The 19,091-nt window shown below is 39.4% G+C and overlaps 3 protein-coding genes across 5 annotated transcripts; 2 read left to right on the top strand and 1 right to left on the bottom strand.

Annotated features, from left to right (window-relative positions):
• The first annotated feature begins 4,365 nt into the window (after nucleotides 1–4,365).
• Nucleotides 4,366–5,801, top strand: LOC122025336 (brassinosteroid-responsive RING protein 1-like). Its single transcript, XM_042584132.1, has one exon. It carries the CDS (start codon nucleotides 4,780–4,782, stop codon nucleotides 5,254–5,256), a length of 477 nt encoding a protein of 158 aa, XP_042440066.1. The 5' UTR covers nucleotides 4,366–4,779; the 3' UTR covers nucleotides 5,257–5,801.
• A 372-nt stretch (nucleotides 5,802–6,173) lies between these two features.
• LOC122022580 lies at nucleotides 6,174–13,029 on the top strand. 3 transcript variants are annotated; one of them, XM_042580612.1, is made up of 11 exons: nucleotides 6,174–6,338; nucleotides 6,548–6,834; nucleotides 6,926–7,018; nucleotides 7,119–7,333; nucleotides 7,795–7,985; nucleotides 8,111–8,216; nucleotides 8,327–8,616; nucleotides 9,986–10,063; nucleotides 10,468–10,552; nucleotides 10,650–12,101; nucleotides 12,498–13,029. In XM_042580612.1, the coding sequence occupies exons 2-11, from the start codon at nucleotides 6,782–6,784 to the stop codon at nucleotides 12,659–12,661; spliced, it is 2,727 nt and encodes a 908-aa protein (XP_042436546.1). In that variant the 5' UTR covers nucleotides 6,174–6,338; nucleotides 6,548–6,781; the 3' UTR covers nucleotides 12,662–13,029. The 3 variants fall into 3 exon arrangements, with proteins under 3 accessions (XP_042436546.1, XP_042436547.1, XP_042436548.1); XM_042580613.1 differs by having other exon boundaries at nucleotides 6,191–6,354; XM_042580614.1 differs by lacking the exon at nucleotides 9,986–10,063 and having other exon boundaries at nucleotides 6,193–6,354.
• A 639-nt stretch (nucleotides 13,030–13,668) lies between these two features.
• On the bottom strand, nucleotides 13,669–14,373 carry LOC122022581 (auxin-responsive protein SAUR72-like). The gene has a single exon (XM_042580615.1). It carries the CDS (start codon nucleotides 14,104–14,106, stop codon nucleotides 13,807–13,809), a length of 300 nt encoding a protein of 99 aa, XP_042436549.1. The 5' UTR covers nucleotides 14,107–14,373; the 3' UTR covers nucleotides 13,669–13,806.
• Nucleotides 14,374–19,091: the final 4,718 nt, after the last annotated feature.

The following is a 19,091-nucleotide window of genomic DNA, read 5'->3' as shown; positions in this document are numbered from 1 at the left end:
AACTCATTGAAGGGGAGATACATGAGAATGAGTTATTACCCAATTTCAATGATTCATTCCCTTATTTGTATTCCTATTCCTATAATCCAAACATTAACAATGACAATCAATAATTCTCATTTCCATTTCCCATTCTTATTTCCCTGAATCAAACACTCCTGAGTAAATACTATGTAGTAGAACACAATTACACTTTCAAGCACAATGAGATTGAGTCGACAAATACAAAACTTAAAGATCGTGTTCGAGAACAATAATGATATATTAGAATTTTCATTGAAAAAAACAAAAAAAAAAAGAATTTGATTGGATTCTATATGTAACTCATTCACTTAGAATTTATTCATATGCAACAAAATAATGATATATAGTTTTTTCTTCATGTTTTAGAATGAGATTGGAGAAATTGGAGGACCAATTGTCAGGATCTGGACATATTCGAGAAGAAAAAGAATGAAGAAGAAAAAAATATTTTTCAAAAAAAAATACACAAATATAATATTTTTAATTAATTAATATAAATATTTAAATGAATTATTTGTCCTTTTGATAATATGCACCCTAACAAAACATTCTTAACTCCAAAGGCCTAAAATAGTGTCACATTTTCCTCGTTCACTAGGATCTTAAACATTATGACATGACATTTGAACTTTTGGTTGTAACTTTCCAACACAAAAGGCAAAGCATAGAAGAAAAACGTGGGACGCCAAAAGAGAACTCACAAAATAACAATAGCTCGAAGTTGTGCAATCTTTGAAGAGATCTATTGGGTGTTGCAATCTATGAATGCCTACTAATCGATTTAAAAAGAACAGTTGAATCCAAGTTTTGTTCCATTTTCGTTTTTTTAGTTTGTTTAAATAATTTTAAAGCATATTCACAAAGGCAGAATAAGAGCAAAGTTTCTTAATATAAAACTTATACAATATAAAAGTAAATGTACAATAAAAAAGCAAATTAAGTCATTGCCAACAATTTATACTAAAGGGTTTTCTCCATTCTCATTGTACTTTTCTCTCAACGCTAATAGAGAAAGTAAGGTCCCCTTTAATACTCCCTAAACTAAACACCCAAAGTTCTTTCTTGAAAGGATTTCTCGTCTACAAGTTGTTTGATCTCTAACAATCTTCATTCTCTAGTCTCTAAATAGCTTCAAATGTGAGAATAAAAATCTCCAAATAGGTTTCTCCTTGATCGACTTGTATCCAAACCTAGTGAACCACACTGGCTCATTGCAGTATGGTTGCTAGCATTTACCTATACATGACGAACACATCTACATCGAACAACTCAAGCTAATTTCATATGACAATTACACTTACGACCGATTTGACTATCTTTACTCAAATTGGTCAATCCGATCAAACTTTGAAAAAAGAAGTTAAAGTAGTAAACAGAATATACAAAATTTAAACTTGGATGTTTGTTCTTCCCATGGAGGGACCATTCCAACTCGCAACTCTAATTTGGACTCTACTTCCATGGACGGAGACAAGGAGGAGACATGTTGCTCCCGCACTTTCAATGGTTGTACAAGAAACAAAAGAGGGTGATGTGAATGTTCCTACTTCATCACAATGATAAATAATTGACAAACACTTCTAGTGTCATTATTTTTATAATTATAGCTTATCTTAATAGTTTTTTTTTTCTGCCCCATGCTTTGTTTGTTTGTCGTTATCGTCACCGCCACCACCACCGCCATCTTTCGGTGGTGGAGTAAGTAGTCAGCATGGTCCAAGGTGGCCCTGTGTATTAAGATTAGGGTTTTAGATAGGGTTTATGGCTGAGGTAGGGTGGCTGAAGGAAAAAAAAAGTATTAGTACACCATTTGGACTATCTTTGACTGAAAGCGCACACCTTTGAAAGGAGGAATGTGAAGGCCAGATCACACCTAGGAGACTTTTTGGCCAGCTTCTCAAGTTAGGGGTAATGTTTCAGAAAATGGATTGGAGTGATGAATCTTAGTGCAGCTCAGTCCCCTGGTTTTACCAATTAAATAGATAGAATTGGTTTCTCCGAACAACCAGTAGAATCGTTTAGTTTGATCTGGATTGAAGTGTTCACACACCTACTCATCCCACCTAATAAGAAAGCAACAATACTTATCACAAGTCTCCACCGCAAAGTCTTATTCCAAGTCAATATTTACTATTCGTCGAAAATCAGACGGCTTCGATACATTGGTAAAATGTGGATACATGGTATAGATAGAAAGTCGTAGCTAGAGGAAGGAGATAATTGGAAGTTGAGGTATTGCAAGCATTAAAATTAATTGGCTTGAACTATAGAAAAGTGACTATTTTATAATAGATTGCCACCCTTGTCCATATGAAACTAATGACCATGTAGTATTCATTACAAAGTGGCCATGGAGCAAGAAATCCACAAAAAATGTTTGTGAGTAATGTTCATTCGTAGAACACCAATGGAAGAAGACGAGATTGTCCAACACTTGCATTGCCTAGTAACTCTTATAAAAGATTTGTGGAGGAAGACAAGACAAGGAAAGCTCGTGGAAAAAAGGGATAGGGCTCACAGCAACCTCGCCGAATAAATATTGTGTATTAAGGGGTTTTGTGTGCCAATTGGCTAATAAAATGATACATTTCAACCTTGCCAACTGGTGTTAATTTGTCTTCATTTTCCCCCGTTTTTATAAATCTCACTCCACCTGTGCCCTAATTCCTCAATGTGCTGGAACATATGGGATATTGTCTTGTTACCAGGAGGAAGAGTGAATAAAATTTTAGGGTGGTACTGATTTGGGGAAGGGAGCCACATGGAGACCTGCACTTTTGCCTCAACCTTTGATGACACAAGGACTTTGATTAGGTGTGTTTGTTTGCTAAAACCATGATGGCTTCATGGTTGGATTACACCTGTTAGATTCCATTCAAAGCAGAAATTGATCTAAGAAAGATGAGAAAAAAACAAAAAACTAAAATTGATTCAATGCATGTGCCACCAGATGCAACACTCTAAGGCACAACATATGTCACATAGGCTTACTGTCAGAAAAAAATATTACTATCTAAACTTTAAAATCCTGATAAATCAAGGAAGAATTCTAATTACAGATACTCCTTAATTCAATTATCAACAACTCTAGTTCAAGGATCTTAAGCTCGTATGAATTTAGAACTCTTTGTTAATTGATGATAAGCTAGAGGCAATGTGAGATTTAACTGACAAAATTTAACTAATATGAACAACCTTGACAAAGACTCATCCCGCTCATATGGCTTTAAACAAGACACGAGCATAGGTTCTCTGTATCTAACAGACAAAAAAGTACCATATATTCTTATACTCAAACAGGTATAAGTTAAGTGATTTGAAAATCTTGCTCTAATTAAGAATACCAGATCTATCAACTAGGGATGAGCAACCTATCCACACGGGGGTGGCCGTTAGAGGGTAACAACTTTGCTACCATAGGGCAAGGGGTCAATTTCCGGCGGACGTATGTTCTCAAGGAAAAAAACTTTTCTTATCCTCTAGCAACTTGGCGGTCAGCTATAAGTTGATCCTGTGATTTATCTCCCTTCACATAACTTGGGAACGGGCTACGAGAGGTGTCTGGGATGAGTGTAATCACTTTTTGCTACAATAGGGATGGACAACCTAATCAAGATTATTTATTTTGATTCTGTAGTGGTTTGAGCCTATACAAAACCTTAAAACCAAACCACACTATTAAATTTTTTTTATAATATCAATATATATGTATATATAGATAAATAAGATGCTTTCTTATTCTTATTCATTTATTATGTTCATTAATGAGCATAATCCCTAAATTACAATAAGTTTGATTGCTTTTCTCAATAGGATTTTTCTTTCAATTTATAGCTTTAGACCAATAGTTTGATGGATCTAACATAACAATTGTCTTTGTTTGATGCTAATTGACAACTTAACATAATCCTCCTTTTTTATCCGGACTTGGGACCGATGATGTACTTAGGCATTCAATAAATTCTCCAATTAGGTAATGTGAGATCATGACAAATACATATATTAAGCCTAATGATATAAAAGGATCATATAACCCACCCCACTTAATGAGATAAAGGCTTGGTTGTTGTTGTTGTTGGATAAATTTAGACCAAATTGAACCAAAACAATTTTGATCTAAACTTTTCATCTGATTGAAATATTTCTATTCAGTTTTGATTTTTATCATGTGCCCATCCCTACTATCAACTCTGGTATAAAGTAGAACACTAGAAATTTGTAAACGGGTATTGAATTTACTGACCTGTCTAAATCTGAAAAAACATGGCTGGCAGCTGAGAATGATCTGTTCCACAACCCAACAACTTTTCAGATGATGAGTCAATTGCCAGGCAATAAATAATGCTTGCTTCCACAAAATTCATCACATGCCACTCTTCTGGTCTTTTCTCCAAAAAAAAGAGAGAGTGATGGAATTGGCAACACCACCACCCCTCCTTGAATAAAATATGACCAAGTCACCACCTTTTCACCAGACACAGCCACAGAGAGCAAAAAGCCAAAAGCAAATGTGGCCACAATACAAATTCTTATTAGCTGTGAGAATCTCTCAGGCACTTCCTCAAGCACTTGCAGGTTGTAGTCTCCTCCTTATAATTCCCTCTGCGGCATTTCCTCAAACACCTGCAGAGCTGCAGTCTCCTTCTTATAATTCTCTTTCAGGCATTTCCTTATACACTTACAGATTGCAGACCGTTCCCTTCGTATAATTCCCTCTCAGGCACTTCATCGAACATTTGTCTTACCAATTTCGCCATGGGCTTCCCGGTCGGCTACTCGGAGCTCCCCAAGCTGCTGCTCCACCTGCTGTTCTTGCTGACGCACCTTCGGAAGCTCATCAACTGGGCCTGCCGCTGCCTCGGCCTCGGTGGCGACCTCTCAGACGGCGATGTCCAGAGGGAAGGTCTCTGTTTGCTGCCACTGGTGCTGGCCGAGGTCATCGAGGAGGCCTCCCCGGCGACCCGGTTCGAACAACTCCCAGAGGCAGCAGAGAGCTGCTGCGCTGTCTGCCTGTACGAGTTCGAGCCGGAGGACGAGGTTCGGCGGATGAGCAACTGCAGCCACATCTTCCACCGTCAATGCGTCGACCGGTGGATCCAGCACCGGCAGCGTACCTGCCCCCTCTGCCGCGTCCCGCTCATTCCCCTCCACCCGGCCCCCGCCACGCCCGAGGACGACGAAGACTACTACTACTCGTACTCGCTGCGCCCGCTAGGGTTCCCCTCAGCCTAGGATATCCGTATGGAACATAAGATTTCTGATCCGCCTCGTTTTTTTTAGCTTGGATCGTAGATTTGGTCGGCGACAAATCAAGCGCTGGTTTTGGATTGGCGATTGCCGATTGGATTCTTGGTGGGCGGATCGAAGCGAGAATGGATCGAAGATTGAGGAGTGTTTGACTTTCAGGATGCAGATTTCGAAGGGAAGAGTCTGCGATCGGAATTGTGGAGTGAGACTGATTCAAAATCCCAATGTTGTGGGTTTGAATCTTCTTCTTCTTCTTCTTCTTCAACAACTTCTTCTTCTTCTTCTTCTTCAACTTCTTCTTCTTCCGTGCTGCTGCTGACGACGACATGGCCGGCAAAATTTTTGTTGCCGACTGCTCTGTAACTTGTAAGCTTCTAAATAGATCATGTAAACATGTTTTTTGTTTTTGTTTTTGATTTTGTTTTTATTTTTATTTTGTTTTGTTTTTGTTTTGTTTTTGTTATTTTGCTTTAATGAGACTAAGAATGGTGTTATTTGTGTATTTATATGATATTTATATTACTTAGTGATATAATTAGTGTCAACACTAAAAGCAAAATGACGAACACATGCGTTGAAATTTCATACTTAAAATATATTAACAAAATATATATTGTTCGAAATGAGTCCATGGATCGATCGTATGAAAATAACAATAAAACAAAACTAATAAAATTAATGCTCACAAGGGAAAGATTTAAGTTATTTTATTAATTAACTCATTAAGATGCGTTAAACTGGGATTAAGTTTAGATTAGGATGTCACGGATAGTGTCTGGAATTTAATTAAGTGAGAGTATTGTGCCTCAGCTGGCCAATTGCCATCGCTGAAGTGCTGTTGCCTGTTCTGTCCGATGCAGAAGATCTCACGGCCTCAACGCCCAGTGATGTGTGTGGGTCTGCAAGGTATACTTTTGGGTCACATTTCGTTGTCCCCATTTTACCTCTCCGTTACCTCCCTCCTCTCTCTTTCCTCCGGCGGGAGAAGATATCGGTCGTCTTCGCTCGAATCCCTTCTTCGGCTCATCGCCGTCAGGGATCTCTCTCCTTGGACCTCCGGTTCCAGTGTACGCTCCTCAATCCGTAAGATTTTTCCGACATGGAATTTTAGTTCTCATCTGATCCATGTTAACCCTAATGGCATCTCATTTGGCGTCGGAATCCGTGGATTCGTTAGCTTAGATTGACTAGATACCTTTTGATTTCTTCCGATCGATAGGTGATTAAAATCCCTCTATGCTATCTGAGGCTGGTCCCTTTTTGTGTTTTTGGACAGGGGCAGTACAGAATCTAGCTTCTCAGTCAACAGATTTTCCTTTTTTTTTTTTCTCTTAACGATTGACATTCCGTTCCTTCATTTGAGTTTGAGTTGGGATTATTGGGTTATCGCAACATGTATTCGATCTGGGTTAGTCGTAGGAGGCTCAATTAGCTGGAAGTTTTAGATATAGAAACGAAGGAACTGATTCTTTTTAGTAGACAAGCATACTCGTGCATTGCACCTCCAGGAATGAGTTTGGAGAATGACGATCCGTTACTTGAAAGAAGTTCTGAAACTCAGAGGTGAGCAGCTATTTCTGCTTGTTGCTATGTATTGCAGTTGTTATCTGTTGGCTTATGCTTTACCTTCTTGCCTTGTATGATTGTATCCTAGGAAAACTAAAGTACGCTATACGCGAGATGAGCTTTTATCTTTCAGCAAACTTTCCGACAAATTGCCTGATGAATTTGATGCTTCAGTTTTGAGGTAATTGATGATGAAAAATTAGTCTTATTTTAACTTTTTTTCCCCAGGGGTCTTATAAATGATTTTGTTTAACTCCCTGATGTTTTTTTTCCCAAAGCAGTGAATTGAATGAAACGTCTAATAGTGTAAATGAGAGGCAACGAGGTTTTGGAGGCTTAACCTTTCAGAGCACGAAGCATAGCGATTTTACCTCACAACCACCATACAGGTCAGAAGTTGCAGGGAGTTATTCTCGAGGAACCTCTGGGAGATGGGATGCACAATCGAACTATAGAGATGGGGACCTCCAAGCTAATCGTGAAACAAGTACACAAGGTTTGTTGCTTGAAGCAAATGAAAATTGAAGACACTGACTGATTTTATGCTCAATTGACTAGCTAAACTTTTCCTTGTCTATTTCTCCTTTTGACAGCTGTCACTTCTTCTCTTCACAACCATATTTGATTTTGCAAGTTACTGGCTTATCGTTTCATGTTGCTTTTGTTCATTTCAAATTTCAGTCCTAACATTGTAACAAAATATGGATTCTTAGATGTCTATGTCTTCTACAAGGTTATGCGCAGCTGGTTTAAATTCATTGTACTAGAATCTGATTGCCCATTTATGCATTTTGAGGCTCATCAGCATTAAAATGGAGATTTTCCTTTCAATGATTGTAGTTTATTTCCAAACTCATAAATAAAACTTGTTTGCTTGTGTACTGTACTAACCTTTTGTACCATTGACACTATTCTGAATTAATTTTTACACTTGCATGATGTGATTTCGAATTGCAGATATTGGACGACAAATTGGAATACAATCCAGATGTTATGCTCAACAGGATGAGCATGATGGACTTTTGGGCAGTGGTGCTTTCCCAAGACCTTCAGGTTATGGCAGACCATCAACAGAAAAATCAAGGGCAACTAGCCAATTTCAACTCAATAAGACTTCTGAACCCTATCAACCCCCACGGCCTTATAAGGTTAGGCGATCGGAGAATAATAAAGACACATTCTTCTGTTCCTACAAACACCTTGTTTTGTTATGTTTATTGTAATAACGGTTATTCTGAGAGTTTTTTTTGTAAATTTCTGCCTTTTAATATAGGCTATACCTTTTCAACGGAAGGACAATAGAGATTCATGTAATGATGAAACATTTGGTTCAACTAATTATTCAAGTGAGGACAGAGCTGGAGAACTAAGGAGAAGAGGTTATGCTCTTTGATTACTAGATTTTTTTATGATTGTATGCAGCTCCCTTCTAGTTCCTTCTTTTTCCTTGCTTTTCTTGGTTCTATTTATTTTGGTTATGACAATGCAGAATCCTTTGAGCTAATAAGAAAGGAACAACGGAAAGCACTGCAGGATAAGCAAAACAACCATAAACACAATCTTGATCCTGATATTGCTACATTGTTTGAGGATTCTGATGATAAGAAAAGTACAATCAGCAAAACTGACAAGGAAGATGTTTCTTCACTATCTAAAATTCAATCTCCTAGGTCTCCTTCTATGCATGCACCTGTATCTCGGCCACTTGTGCCACCTGGGTTTGCTAGTACAGCAATGGATAAAATCCTTCCCGTTCAATCTAATTGCTTTGCATTAGAGGTATTTATATATAATATTCATTTTATCATCATTAATCATGGAGTTTTTTATTTTCCTTGAAGGACCAGATAGTCTTACAAAAATTTTGCCTCGCTTGTAGCTGCGGAAATGTGTGATAAATTAAATTCTTAGGAGCTTTCATCTATTGATGTTTACTTGCCCATTGAGGTTTGCTTCATTGTTTCAAAACTGGCTTATCCTGATCCGGATTTGGCTGAGTTGTGTCACAATTGACCCCCTTTTGCCTGATATTTTGGGTAAAATCAGGATTGAGTTAAAAAATTTGCCGCCTTACTATTCCTTCTAACCACTGATCTATGGTATCATAACCCCATTTCAAACCTTGTATTCATCCATCCATGCCCTTCCATAATGCATATGCATTATGAAATTACCTAAGTTAATGTCACCCGCATATAACTGAATGGTGTTGCTAGAAGGCTCATGAAACTTTGGTCACCCACCATACCAACCCTACGTCACACGACATTAGTCATTAAATTCTCAACACAAAACACTGCGAGGATCAAAATTTTATGCAGGCATGAAATAAATTGACCCTAGGGAAGCAGTAGTTCTGATATTTTGAGGAAGTTTCAAGTCTCAGAAATCGCATAATGAATCACAATCCATCCAACTGAATTTTCAGTTGATAGGAGGATTCCAAGGGGATGTATTTGGCGGTGTGTGGCTGCTTGAAGAGGATTTCACAAGCAATGAGGGAGAAGAAAATCTATTTTTCTTACACAATTGTACAACTTTTTTTTTCTTCAAAATTTTAGTAGGGCAGTCCCTATATTTACATGGTTGCCTTTATGGTTTTAATATTTTAGATAGAGCACATGCCACTGTATCCAGTGACTACTGCTGGAAGTGCTCTTGCACATAATTTTCTATCTCGGCCCTTCTAATTGCCAAGCATAATGACTCAGCAGATTTTATAACATGTCCTGCTGAGGTTACATGAGTGATATCTTGCGTGATACAAGTCCTGCTTGAGCTAAATTATATGGAATAACTTAATTAAACTTTCATTCATGTGATGCACAAAAGCTAAATCTATGTTAATTTATTTGACATAGGTTTTGGTGATCATATTGATGTCTTTGACACATGCTTTCTATGTCATCTCAGACTAGTTTTGCTTGTACTCGACAACAAACATCTTGATAACACCTATAATGATCAGGAAAAGGGACAACAATTAGATGCCTACTTTGATGACAGCATTAGAAAACATGAAGTTGATAACCTCTCATCTAAGAGACCTAATTTTCAGAATGTTAATGAAGTTGGGGAAGTGGCCATAATAAATGATGTTTTTGATGAGATAAAAGGGAATTATGTTGTTACAAATTCATTTGTGCAGAACAATTCTGTCTCTATTCTTGAAAAGTTACTCGGTGGTTTTCTACAAACTTCTGGTAGCTCATCTGCTTCCTCTTCTGTAAGTGTTTTCCTATAAATAAACTATTACCATTTATATTCTTTGAACTCTTCTCTTCTTTTTGTTCATTTGTCCTACTTTCTCAGTAAATCTACACATCTCTTATTTTGATTGTTGTTTAGTTCTCAACACATTAAGCCTTTAGCAACACACTGACTATAGTTTTACTCTTCGATACTCTCACATGTAGTAGCATAGTTGGGAGGAACAAACTAGCCCAAACCCAGCATTTGGATTGATTTAATTGAGCACTTGTTTTTAGTCACATTAGGAGATTTTGAATACAAAACTCTTATTTTGTTTAGTTTGGTTGGTTGACTACTTATGGAAAGTGTGATCCTTGTTTAGAACATGAAATACAGAAACGTATACATCAGTGACCAAATTACTGTTCTATTGCTCAGAATCAGGGTCTTAAGACGGATGAAGAACCATGGACATCTTCAGTTTCTGTATCTTCTAAGTTCGCAAGTTGGTTTGTTGAGGAAGGTAAACCTGGAAGGCATAACTTGTAGATTTTGTATGTGTGTGTGTGTGTGTTTTATTTGAGAGTTAAGCTAATAATATAAATTTTTTGTGCACACAGAAAACAGGCGTTCAGAAGATTTTTCATCAAAGAATTTACTTTCATTGATTGTGAATAATGATAAAGTTGGCTCATCAAATTTTACAGTTTCTCATGCCAATGTATTTGAACACGGGGAATCAGGCAGTACTGATATAACTAATACTACACTCAAATTTGATGTGTCTCCGACAACTGTTTCGGAAATTGGGATCTCTGAACAATATCATCAAGTTGATAAGCTAAATTCAAGTCCTGTTGTACTTACATGTGAAGACCTTGAGCAGTCAATCTTGGCTGATATCGAAGGGGGGCCAAGTCTACAGCATACGGTACAGGAACCTGAGACAAGAACAGGTGGAAAACCAGAACATCCAAAATCTGATATTGACGAGCATGTTTCGCAACATCTTCTTTCTTTGTTGCAAAGGGGAACAAAAAAAGAAGAGACGGTGTCGGGGACTTGTGTAGGTGTTGATTTCTTTGATAAATTGTCTTTGACTGGTAAAAGTTCTTTGAATTATCCAATTCCTGATAAGGGCATTGTTGAGGTACCATCCTGCTCAGATAAAACCCTGACTCTTGAAACATTGTTTGGGGCTGCATTTATGAACGAGCTTCAATCGGCTCAAGCACCTGTTTCTACACAGAGAGTGGCAGATGGTGGAACCAACACTTATGCCTTCCAATCATCGGCTGGATTTCCCTTTCCACATTCTGATGGTAGTTTCTTTTCTTCTAGTTCTGGAGATTATCAGCCAAATAAACCTGTTCATCACAGTGACACACTACCTCCAGGCACTGTCTCTTTTGAAGAGAAAGTTGTCAACTTTCATTTGCCAGGTGAACAAAGTTTGATTATTGATAATGATGCTCTGGAATCTGCAACCTCAGATTCTCTTTCCTTTCCTAATACACGTAAAAATGAGGAGCTATTTTCCAAAATGAATGAAGGACATCTTAAGGATAGTTTGCGTAATGCCATTCCAAGAGGTGCAGAAGATATTCCAACAACCATGTTGGATGGCTCTTTTCAGAGGCCCCGTGACCTGGTAAATGCTGGTGCTCTTCATCATCATTTGCAGGGAAGGACATTATCTCATACCGTCAACCACGCTATGCCTCTACACCCATTGTTGAATCATCTCGCTAATGGGGATGAGCAAATGAAGCATGTTAACCCCCAACAGAATTTTCATGACCCTCAAAGTTTTCTTGAAAATCTTGTTCCGCATAATAGTTACCATGTTAATGCCCCACGCATTGATCCTGCTTCTTATCACTTGATACAGCAGTTGCCAATTCCAGGAAACTTCCCACAGCAATTGCCCCATCAAGGGTTTTCAGGAGGTATGCAATTACCTCATCAGATAAATCACGTGCAAAGCTTTGTACCAGAGACAAACAATATGCATAACATTGCATTACCACATCAGCAGTCTAACTATGGCAGCTTCGGAATGGGAATACCAGGTAATTTTCACTCCCATTCTTGTGTTCACTGGATCATTAAATTCTTCAATTTATTGGTACTTGAATTATGTGCCGCTTATGAACCCAATCAATTCATAACTCAAATAACATTGAAAATAAATTCTAGAAAGAAATTACACGATTTCTTTTAAAAATTTGTGCATGACTATGAGATTTTTGCATTCAAATTTCCCTCATGAGGTAAATACCCCCAAACTCTTACATATAACTTTACCCTATAAACTTATTATGTAAATCTTGTTGCTGCATGAAACCTTTGTTTGTTGCTTATGGCTAGGAAGGTTTAAGCAGACTTTGCATTTTTTAGGGATTATTTTCTGATTTTGAATTTCGGAATGACCTCTATAAATTTTGATATCTTATCGCCAAATGCAGGAGCATTGGTTGGTGGCGGCGGCGGTGGCAATCATCCAGATGCATTTCAAAGGCTGATGGAGATGGAGATGAGAGCTAATCAAAAGCATGCCCACCCTGCAGCTGCAGGCCACATTCCCAGTATGTTTGGTCCTGGATTTGACATGAACTTTCGATACAGATGACACTAAGTGCCGAATCATTCCAATTAGTTTGGTGGTGGTGTAACTTTGGTGTGCGCTGTTCTTTTCTCGCTTTGGGTGGCATCTATTGTATCTCAAATATCCTCAACCAAAGACTTCAGCAGATTCAGATGACCGTGGGGAAACAGAGAGACTTCCATGTTCTGTATAGGTAAGCCAGCCAAGGGGTTTTTCGTTTCCGCTCAGTGTCAGTTGAAACCTAGACTTTCAGAAGTTGCTCACTCATGTAACATGTAAATATGCGGTGTCAGAACCGTGTCAGAACTTTCTTCGGAGATTGCTACCCAATCACTTTAACATTTCTCAGTTGTTTGCTTATGGTATCTGGTTAGCTCATGCCATTGTCTTCAGTGTATTGTTCTGTTGGTTCTCTGTGCTCTCCAACCGTTAACTAGGTAAAACAGGGTTTAGGCTGTCCAAAATATTAAAGCTCTTCCGACTTCAATCGTTCTTCAAACTGGTGCTGCTGTCAGCAACTTAGAATTGGATTTAACTGATTTTGAAACTTGATCAACTCGCCATAGAAAAGCAATTGTAGCATAATGCTTGGAGTTGAGTTGTTCTTTTAACTAGCTAGGACCATATGCAGCCCAATTGAGCCGAATGTGTTAGGATATGATGATCTCAGGTATTACTCGGTGTGACCAGATAGCTTCTGCAGGTCTTTTACAATCCTCATCTCGACGCAGTGTATAATATCTTGAGACACCTCAAGATCTGTCTGGCATGAAGGATTATCTACTCTTCGAATGGGCACTTTCGTTCATTCACATATAAGAGTAAGTTTTCTTGTACCGAAGTTAACAGTTGATAGTAGGGTGCTCATGATGAGTTTCTTACTCCATCCAAGTCTATCTTTTGTTGTGTGCCCATCTCTTATAGCAGCCATTTCTATTGCCTTAAAGGCGATGAAATGAAACAATCTAACCGTGCAACCCTATTGAGCTCTATAATCCTTAAACCTAACCTTCAAATTTAAACACCTGAAATGAAACAGAGAACTACAAAGTCATGATCAATCTTCATATTACAGTTCTACAAGTAATCTCCCGTCAATTCTAACCAAACAACCCTAAACACAGACACACAAAATCAAAGACAAGACAAAACAAAACAAAACAAAAAAACTAAAAATTCTTAATCCCCTTGATGATCCTCTCCAGCTCTGAAGGCTTGCAAGGAACAGTAAGTGCCCCTTCTTGCTGAAACCCAAACTCTTCCTCTGCCAGCTCCAGCAGCCTCAGAAACACAGGGTTTGACAGGCAGCTGAGTGAGGCCACAAACCTGGTTGCCTCCTCATTCCACACCGCCACCACTGCAAATTCCCCCTCCTTCACGTCCTCCGGCACCTCGGCCGAACAAGTCGTCTTGCTGCCCCTGGGCCAGGACAGGGCCCTGGCTGCACTCCTGAGCACACCTTTCCCCATGCCACCTTCCTGTTTGCTTCAGCTCGGCGCACGGAATGAAAACATATATAGGGCTTAGTGGTGCAGTCCAAGTCATGAGAGATATGCATGCGTTGGCCCTGTCTCCCTCGAGGAGCAAAGACCAAAGGGGCATTGCACTGCTGCCCTTTTCTTTTGGCGGAGAAAAATTCGGAGTGGACGAAGTGGAGGCTTAATTTAGTTGCCTTGTGGACATCCTTGTGCTGCTTGGAGCAGCAAGGGGGGCAGGCCTAACTAGGTTTTGCATGTGGAGGGTCGAAGCAGTGCTGTGGTTTTGAAAGGAAAGGGGGGAAGTTGAAGGGTTACTGAGGTCAGATGCTGATGTTGCATCGCTGTCACTTGGAATCTATGTTTGCTCTTTGTTAGGTTGGCCACTGTTTGAGGTATGTGAGGGGAATACCAAATACAACGATAAAGTTTGCAAATAAACCGAACTAACTAAGCATTTTAATAAAAATTAAACTAATTGAAGCTATAACATATTAATTAACTCAATTTTCAACTGAACTTTTCAATAATAGTTTATTTTCATCTAATTTTAACTTTTAAATCCGTGACTTTATGGACATATACTTGTTTATCCTTGATTGATATATTAAAAATCATATTAGATACTATCCCTCATCCCTTATGAAATCCTACTATACCTATTTACTTATTTAGCTAAAAGTACATTTTTAATATAATATATCAGGGCGATACTTTAGAGTTTAAACCATCTTTTAAATATAGTTTTTAATAGCAATACTAAATTCTTGTCCTTTTTCCCCTCAAAGTTGAACAGTGTTGGTGAAGTTAGGCATCTTTATAACCTTATCCTTATCCAATTACTATTCAAAAAAATCCTAATCCAATTAATCAAACTTTTTTACTTATCTTTATCCCTTCTATTGCTATTTAGGGAAAACGAAAACCCTAATCAAACTTCTCTTTATTTGAATCATTGAATCGATAAACATCTTTCTCTCAATGTCTCACCACCACCACCTTTGCATGCAAGAAACTTATCATGTGTATGCTTGTTACATCAATTGCCTAACCCAATATCATTATTCTTTCCCATAGCCTCCCAAACGGCCTCCACCACAAGAAAGCAAATCATGCTTATTCTTCGAGAAATCTATCGAGATATTGTTGCTCGAAGGCTCAATTTAAAGCGCCTCGGTCGATATAATTAATAGAAAAGGATGTTTGCGAAATGGAAGCATCAAAACGAGACCACCCTTTGCCCCCCTTTAGTTTGGTGCAAACAAGGACATGCTCTAGTACATCACATGCGTAAGGATTGACTCGTAGGAAGAAGCAAAGGAAGAAAAGTTCAAAAATCTATCGAGATGATTTAAGTTGATATATAGATATTGGACAAGGAATTAATTGGTGCGAGACATGTTTGTGGTTATGCGTAAGTCGTAAGTCTAACATTAGGTCACAATCGAGTCGAATTGAGTTGCGAGTTCCCTTGAGTTGAATGTTTGTATTCATGTAAATACATTTTGGGAAAGTTTCATTTATGTGATTATTAAGCTAAGTGCTAATTTAGTTGGAATGTGATTTTTTTAAATAATTAATTATATTTTTATAACAACTTTTTTATTGCGGGCCCCAGCGAAACGAGCCAGCTGCTGATTGGTCGATTACTCAGATTCCCTCGGTCAGCCGTTGTCCGACGGTGGAGGCGGCCCAGCAAATCTAGCTAAAATCGCCAGGAATTTTTTTATTTAACTCTTTGTAGTTTATCTATTTTTCAAATGACCCTCTTCTTAAATCTTAAATTTAAATAATTAAAATTAAAATTAAAATTAATCAAGTTGCTGAAATGATTATTTAAATTTGATTTATTTTTTAATTAATTAATTAATTTTAAACAGAGCTCAAAGCTTTCAAACTTGTTCATCTATGTGCTCTTCTTCGGGCGTGTAAGTAAACAGGGCTTAGATGCTCTTCTTCGGGCGTGTAAGTAAACAGGGCTCCGAGCCGACTTTAAGATTAGCAAAATGGGGTAAATAATGCATCAAGATTAGCTGCTGCCCCTTTTGAACGGTCAGATCTTCATCCACGGATACTATAGGCTGCAGCAGTTTTATGGGGAATATATTATCATGTCCCTATTGTTTTTAATTTTTTCCTCTAAAATGTTTCCGCACCTATCTATATCCTTCCTCCTTTAATTTTTATTTCAGATAATATTTTTACCGTTAATTGCTTTGTGAATATCATACGGAAATAATATATTATGTGCATGTGGCTCTAAAAAATATAAATTAGAGTCCGATTATTATTCATCCAGTGTAAAGAAGCCCTAACTCTCCAAATCAATATTTTCTCTTCGTTCCAACTCTACTTGTGGCCGCCGATTTCTCTTGATATCGGCCGGAGAATGGAAGGAGACAACAATAAACCTCGTTTAGTCTATGTAACTGTCATATTGTTGATGAAATTTTTTAATAAAATTTGTTGCTTTAATTGACGCTTTTAGTGAACATTAATTATTATGTTGTTTAATTTTTAATGCATCGAATTAAAATTTGCTATACTTTAATTAATGTACGTGCGTGATTTCTCAAAATTTTCCAAGAGATCTGTCCCATTTTCGATGTGATTTTTTTTATGGACAATACCACTCATTCAACTTTCATTTTCATGAGTATATTTATAGTTGAATCATCTTTTAAGCCATATAAATATTTATAATTTCTTAAAAAATTTGAGTTTGTTTTTAAATTAAGAAGAATGTGGTTATACTAATCCCCATAAGATTATGTTTGATACAGAATGTTTCGGGTGGACTTGGTATAATGTGGTACTCAAAGTTAAGATGATATGACAGTCAAAATCAAAAGGAGGTGACAACCAACATGTTAGTCTCAATAGGACTTTAACCTTCGCTCAAGGCTAAGACTTTCATAATGAGGATGGCCGATCGACCCAGAAGTCGGTCGGACTTAAGGGACCTAGTGTCCCATTCTTGTATTAAGATATCTCATATATCCGAGCAGTCGATAACCGACCAAGTTTAAGGGAAGTTTGACCTATCATAGATCCGACTAGTCATAAGTCCAGCTAGAACAAAGGGACTCAGCTTCCTAATCAGTATAAGTCTTTTAGCATATGACCAATCGTTACTGGTCGACCCTATGAGTTTTCTTACATGATTAGGGGTGACAATTTTTGACCCGACACGAAAACATTACCCGAACCGAACGCGAAAAAATCAAGTTAGGGTTGGGTAGTTTTGGGTTCGGGTCGAAATCGGATCAACCCAATTGACCCAATTAATAAACAGGTCGGGTTCGGGTCAACCTGAAATGACCCAATTACAATCCGCGAACCCGTTTATAAATAATTATAAATTTAAACTAAAATTACAAATTTAAAAAAGTTAAAACTATAAACATAGAGATATGCTATTGATTGCAATGTTGCCATGACTTATCATTTATGATATGTGATCCGGTGGTAAGAACAGGGGACCCCGTTCGGTGAGGTCAACGCCACGTGGGAGTCAAAGTGGAAGGATGCCCGTCCGGAGATGGGAGGTCCGAACGGCCGACCGGCCGTTCGGTGGAGTCAACGTCCGTAGAGGGCTGGGTCCGACCGGACGGCCGTCCGGCCGGTGTCGGGCTGATGGTTAAAGGCGCCCTGTAGGAAGTCAGGGTTCTGGCGCTCAGGGGGAAAGATCACAGGGACGAGCGGACTGCACGCTCGGCCAAGGCCATAAGGTAACATACTGCTAATGGTCTCCACAAAGCACGTGATGGAGAATCTCCCAAGTAAATCACCGCATACGTCCGGCCGGATGTTGAAGGAGCTGGCCGACCGGACGACAGATCTGGAGCAAAGGGGAAAAGGTCAAGGGACGTCTTTTTCTGACAGCAGGTATGTTTCACACGCAAGCCATGCTCCAAATCTTATGACAGGAGATTTCGCTGTCCCATCGAGGACATGCTTGGACTGTAGCAGTATGGGTCAGGGAAGCTCACTGACAAGCCCTTACGGGGGTATGGGCCATGGACACGTGTACACCTCGGTAGGTGTACACCCACTTCTTCGCTGCCCTATATAAAGGCCCTCTTACTTCGCCGGAGGTACGCACGCTACTAGTTTAGGAGCCCCTTTCTCTCTATTGAGCTTCGCTTGACTTGAGCGTCGGAGGGTCGCCGCCGGGAACCCCTTCCCGGCCCGACTTCTGTGCAGGTTCGCCGGAGCTTTGGAGGCCTACGCCATCGACTAGGAGAGCGACACGTGCCCAACGTCCTTTGGTTCGGCGATTCGGACAGGATCAATTTGGCGCCGTCTGTGGGAACGCTCCTGCTTCCGACCGGAAACAATGGATGAAGCTGGACGACAACATATGGTGACGCTCTCGAATGAGGAACTCGACGCTCTGATCGAGATAAGGGCCGCCAAGCTTGTGGAGCAAAAACAGAAAACAACAGCCGAGCGTCCAGAACAGCAAGCAACGTCGATGTCTGGTGGCCGAGCGGAAGCACCGCAGACCATCGTGGCATTTCATCGAGCCCTATTTCGCACCCCCGAAGCCACAACAGCTCATAGAGATCGGGGATCCTCTTCGGATGAAATGCCCAGACGAGACGAGAGAAAAGGAAAAGCCCCCCGAGCGGACGCATCGCCCGAGCGGATCAATCGCCAATTTTCAGAGGCTATTCTACGAGATCCTCTGCCCAAGCACTACGTACCCCCGGCGGTCGGTGAGTACAATGGGACAACCGACCCGGATGATCATCTGGGTAAGTTTGACAACACAGCTACTCTCCATCAATACACAGATGGAGTAAAGTGCCGAGTTTTCCTCACCACCCTCTCCGGGTCGGCTCAACGGTGGTTTCGGAGATTGCCGGACGGATCCATCACAAGCTTCAAAGATTTCCGAACGGCCTTCCTCCACCATTTTGCTAGCAGTCGACTCTACCAGAAAACGAGCGTGAGCCTGTTCGCCATCAAGCAAG

Source organism: Zingiber officinale, chromosome 9B (assembly GCF_018446385.1).
Source record: "Zingiber officinale cultivar Zhangliang chromosome 9B, Zo_v1.1, whole genome shotgun sequence".
Classification (NCBI taxonomy): Eukaryota; Viridiplantae; Streptophyta; class Magnoliopsida; order Zingiberales; family Zingiberaceae; genus Zingiber; species Zingiber officinale.
This window is presented reverse-complemented; position numbering and strand designations above follow the sequence as displayed.

Coding starts and splice junctions, on each gene's coding strand:
- LOC122025336 (XM_042584132.1), top strand. CDS start 4,780: ATGGGCTTCCCGGTCGGCTACTCGGAGCTCCCCAAGCTGCTGCTCCAC.
- LOC122022580 (XM_042580612.1), top strand. CDS start 6,782: ATGAGTTTGGAGAATGACGATCCGTTACTTGAAAGAAGTTCTGAAACT. Junction 7,986..8,110: donor AACCCCCACGGCCTTATAAG/GTTAGGCGATCG, acceptor CTTTTAATATAG/GCTATACCTTTTCAACGGAA. Junction 8,617..9,985: donor CTAATTGCTTTGCATTAGAG/GTATTTATATAT, acceptor TCATTTGTGCAG/AACAATTCTGTCTCTATTCT.
- LOC122022581 (XM_042580615.1), bottom strand. CDS start 14,106: ATGGGGAAAGGTGTGCTCAGGAGTGCAGCCAGGGCCCTGTCCTGGCCC.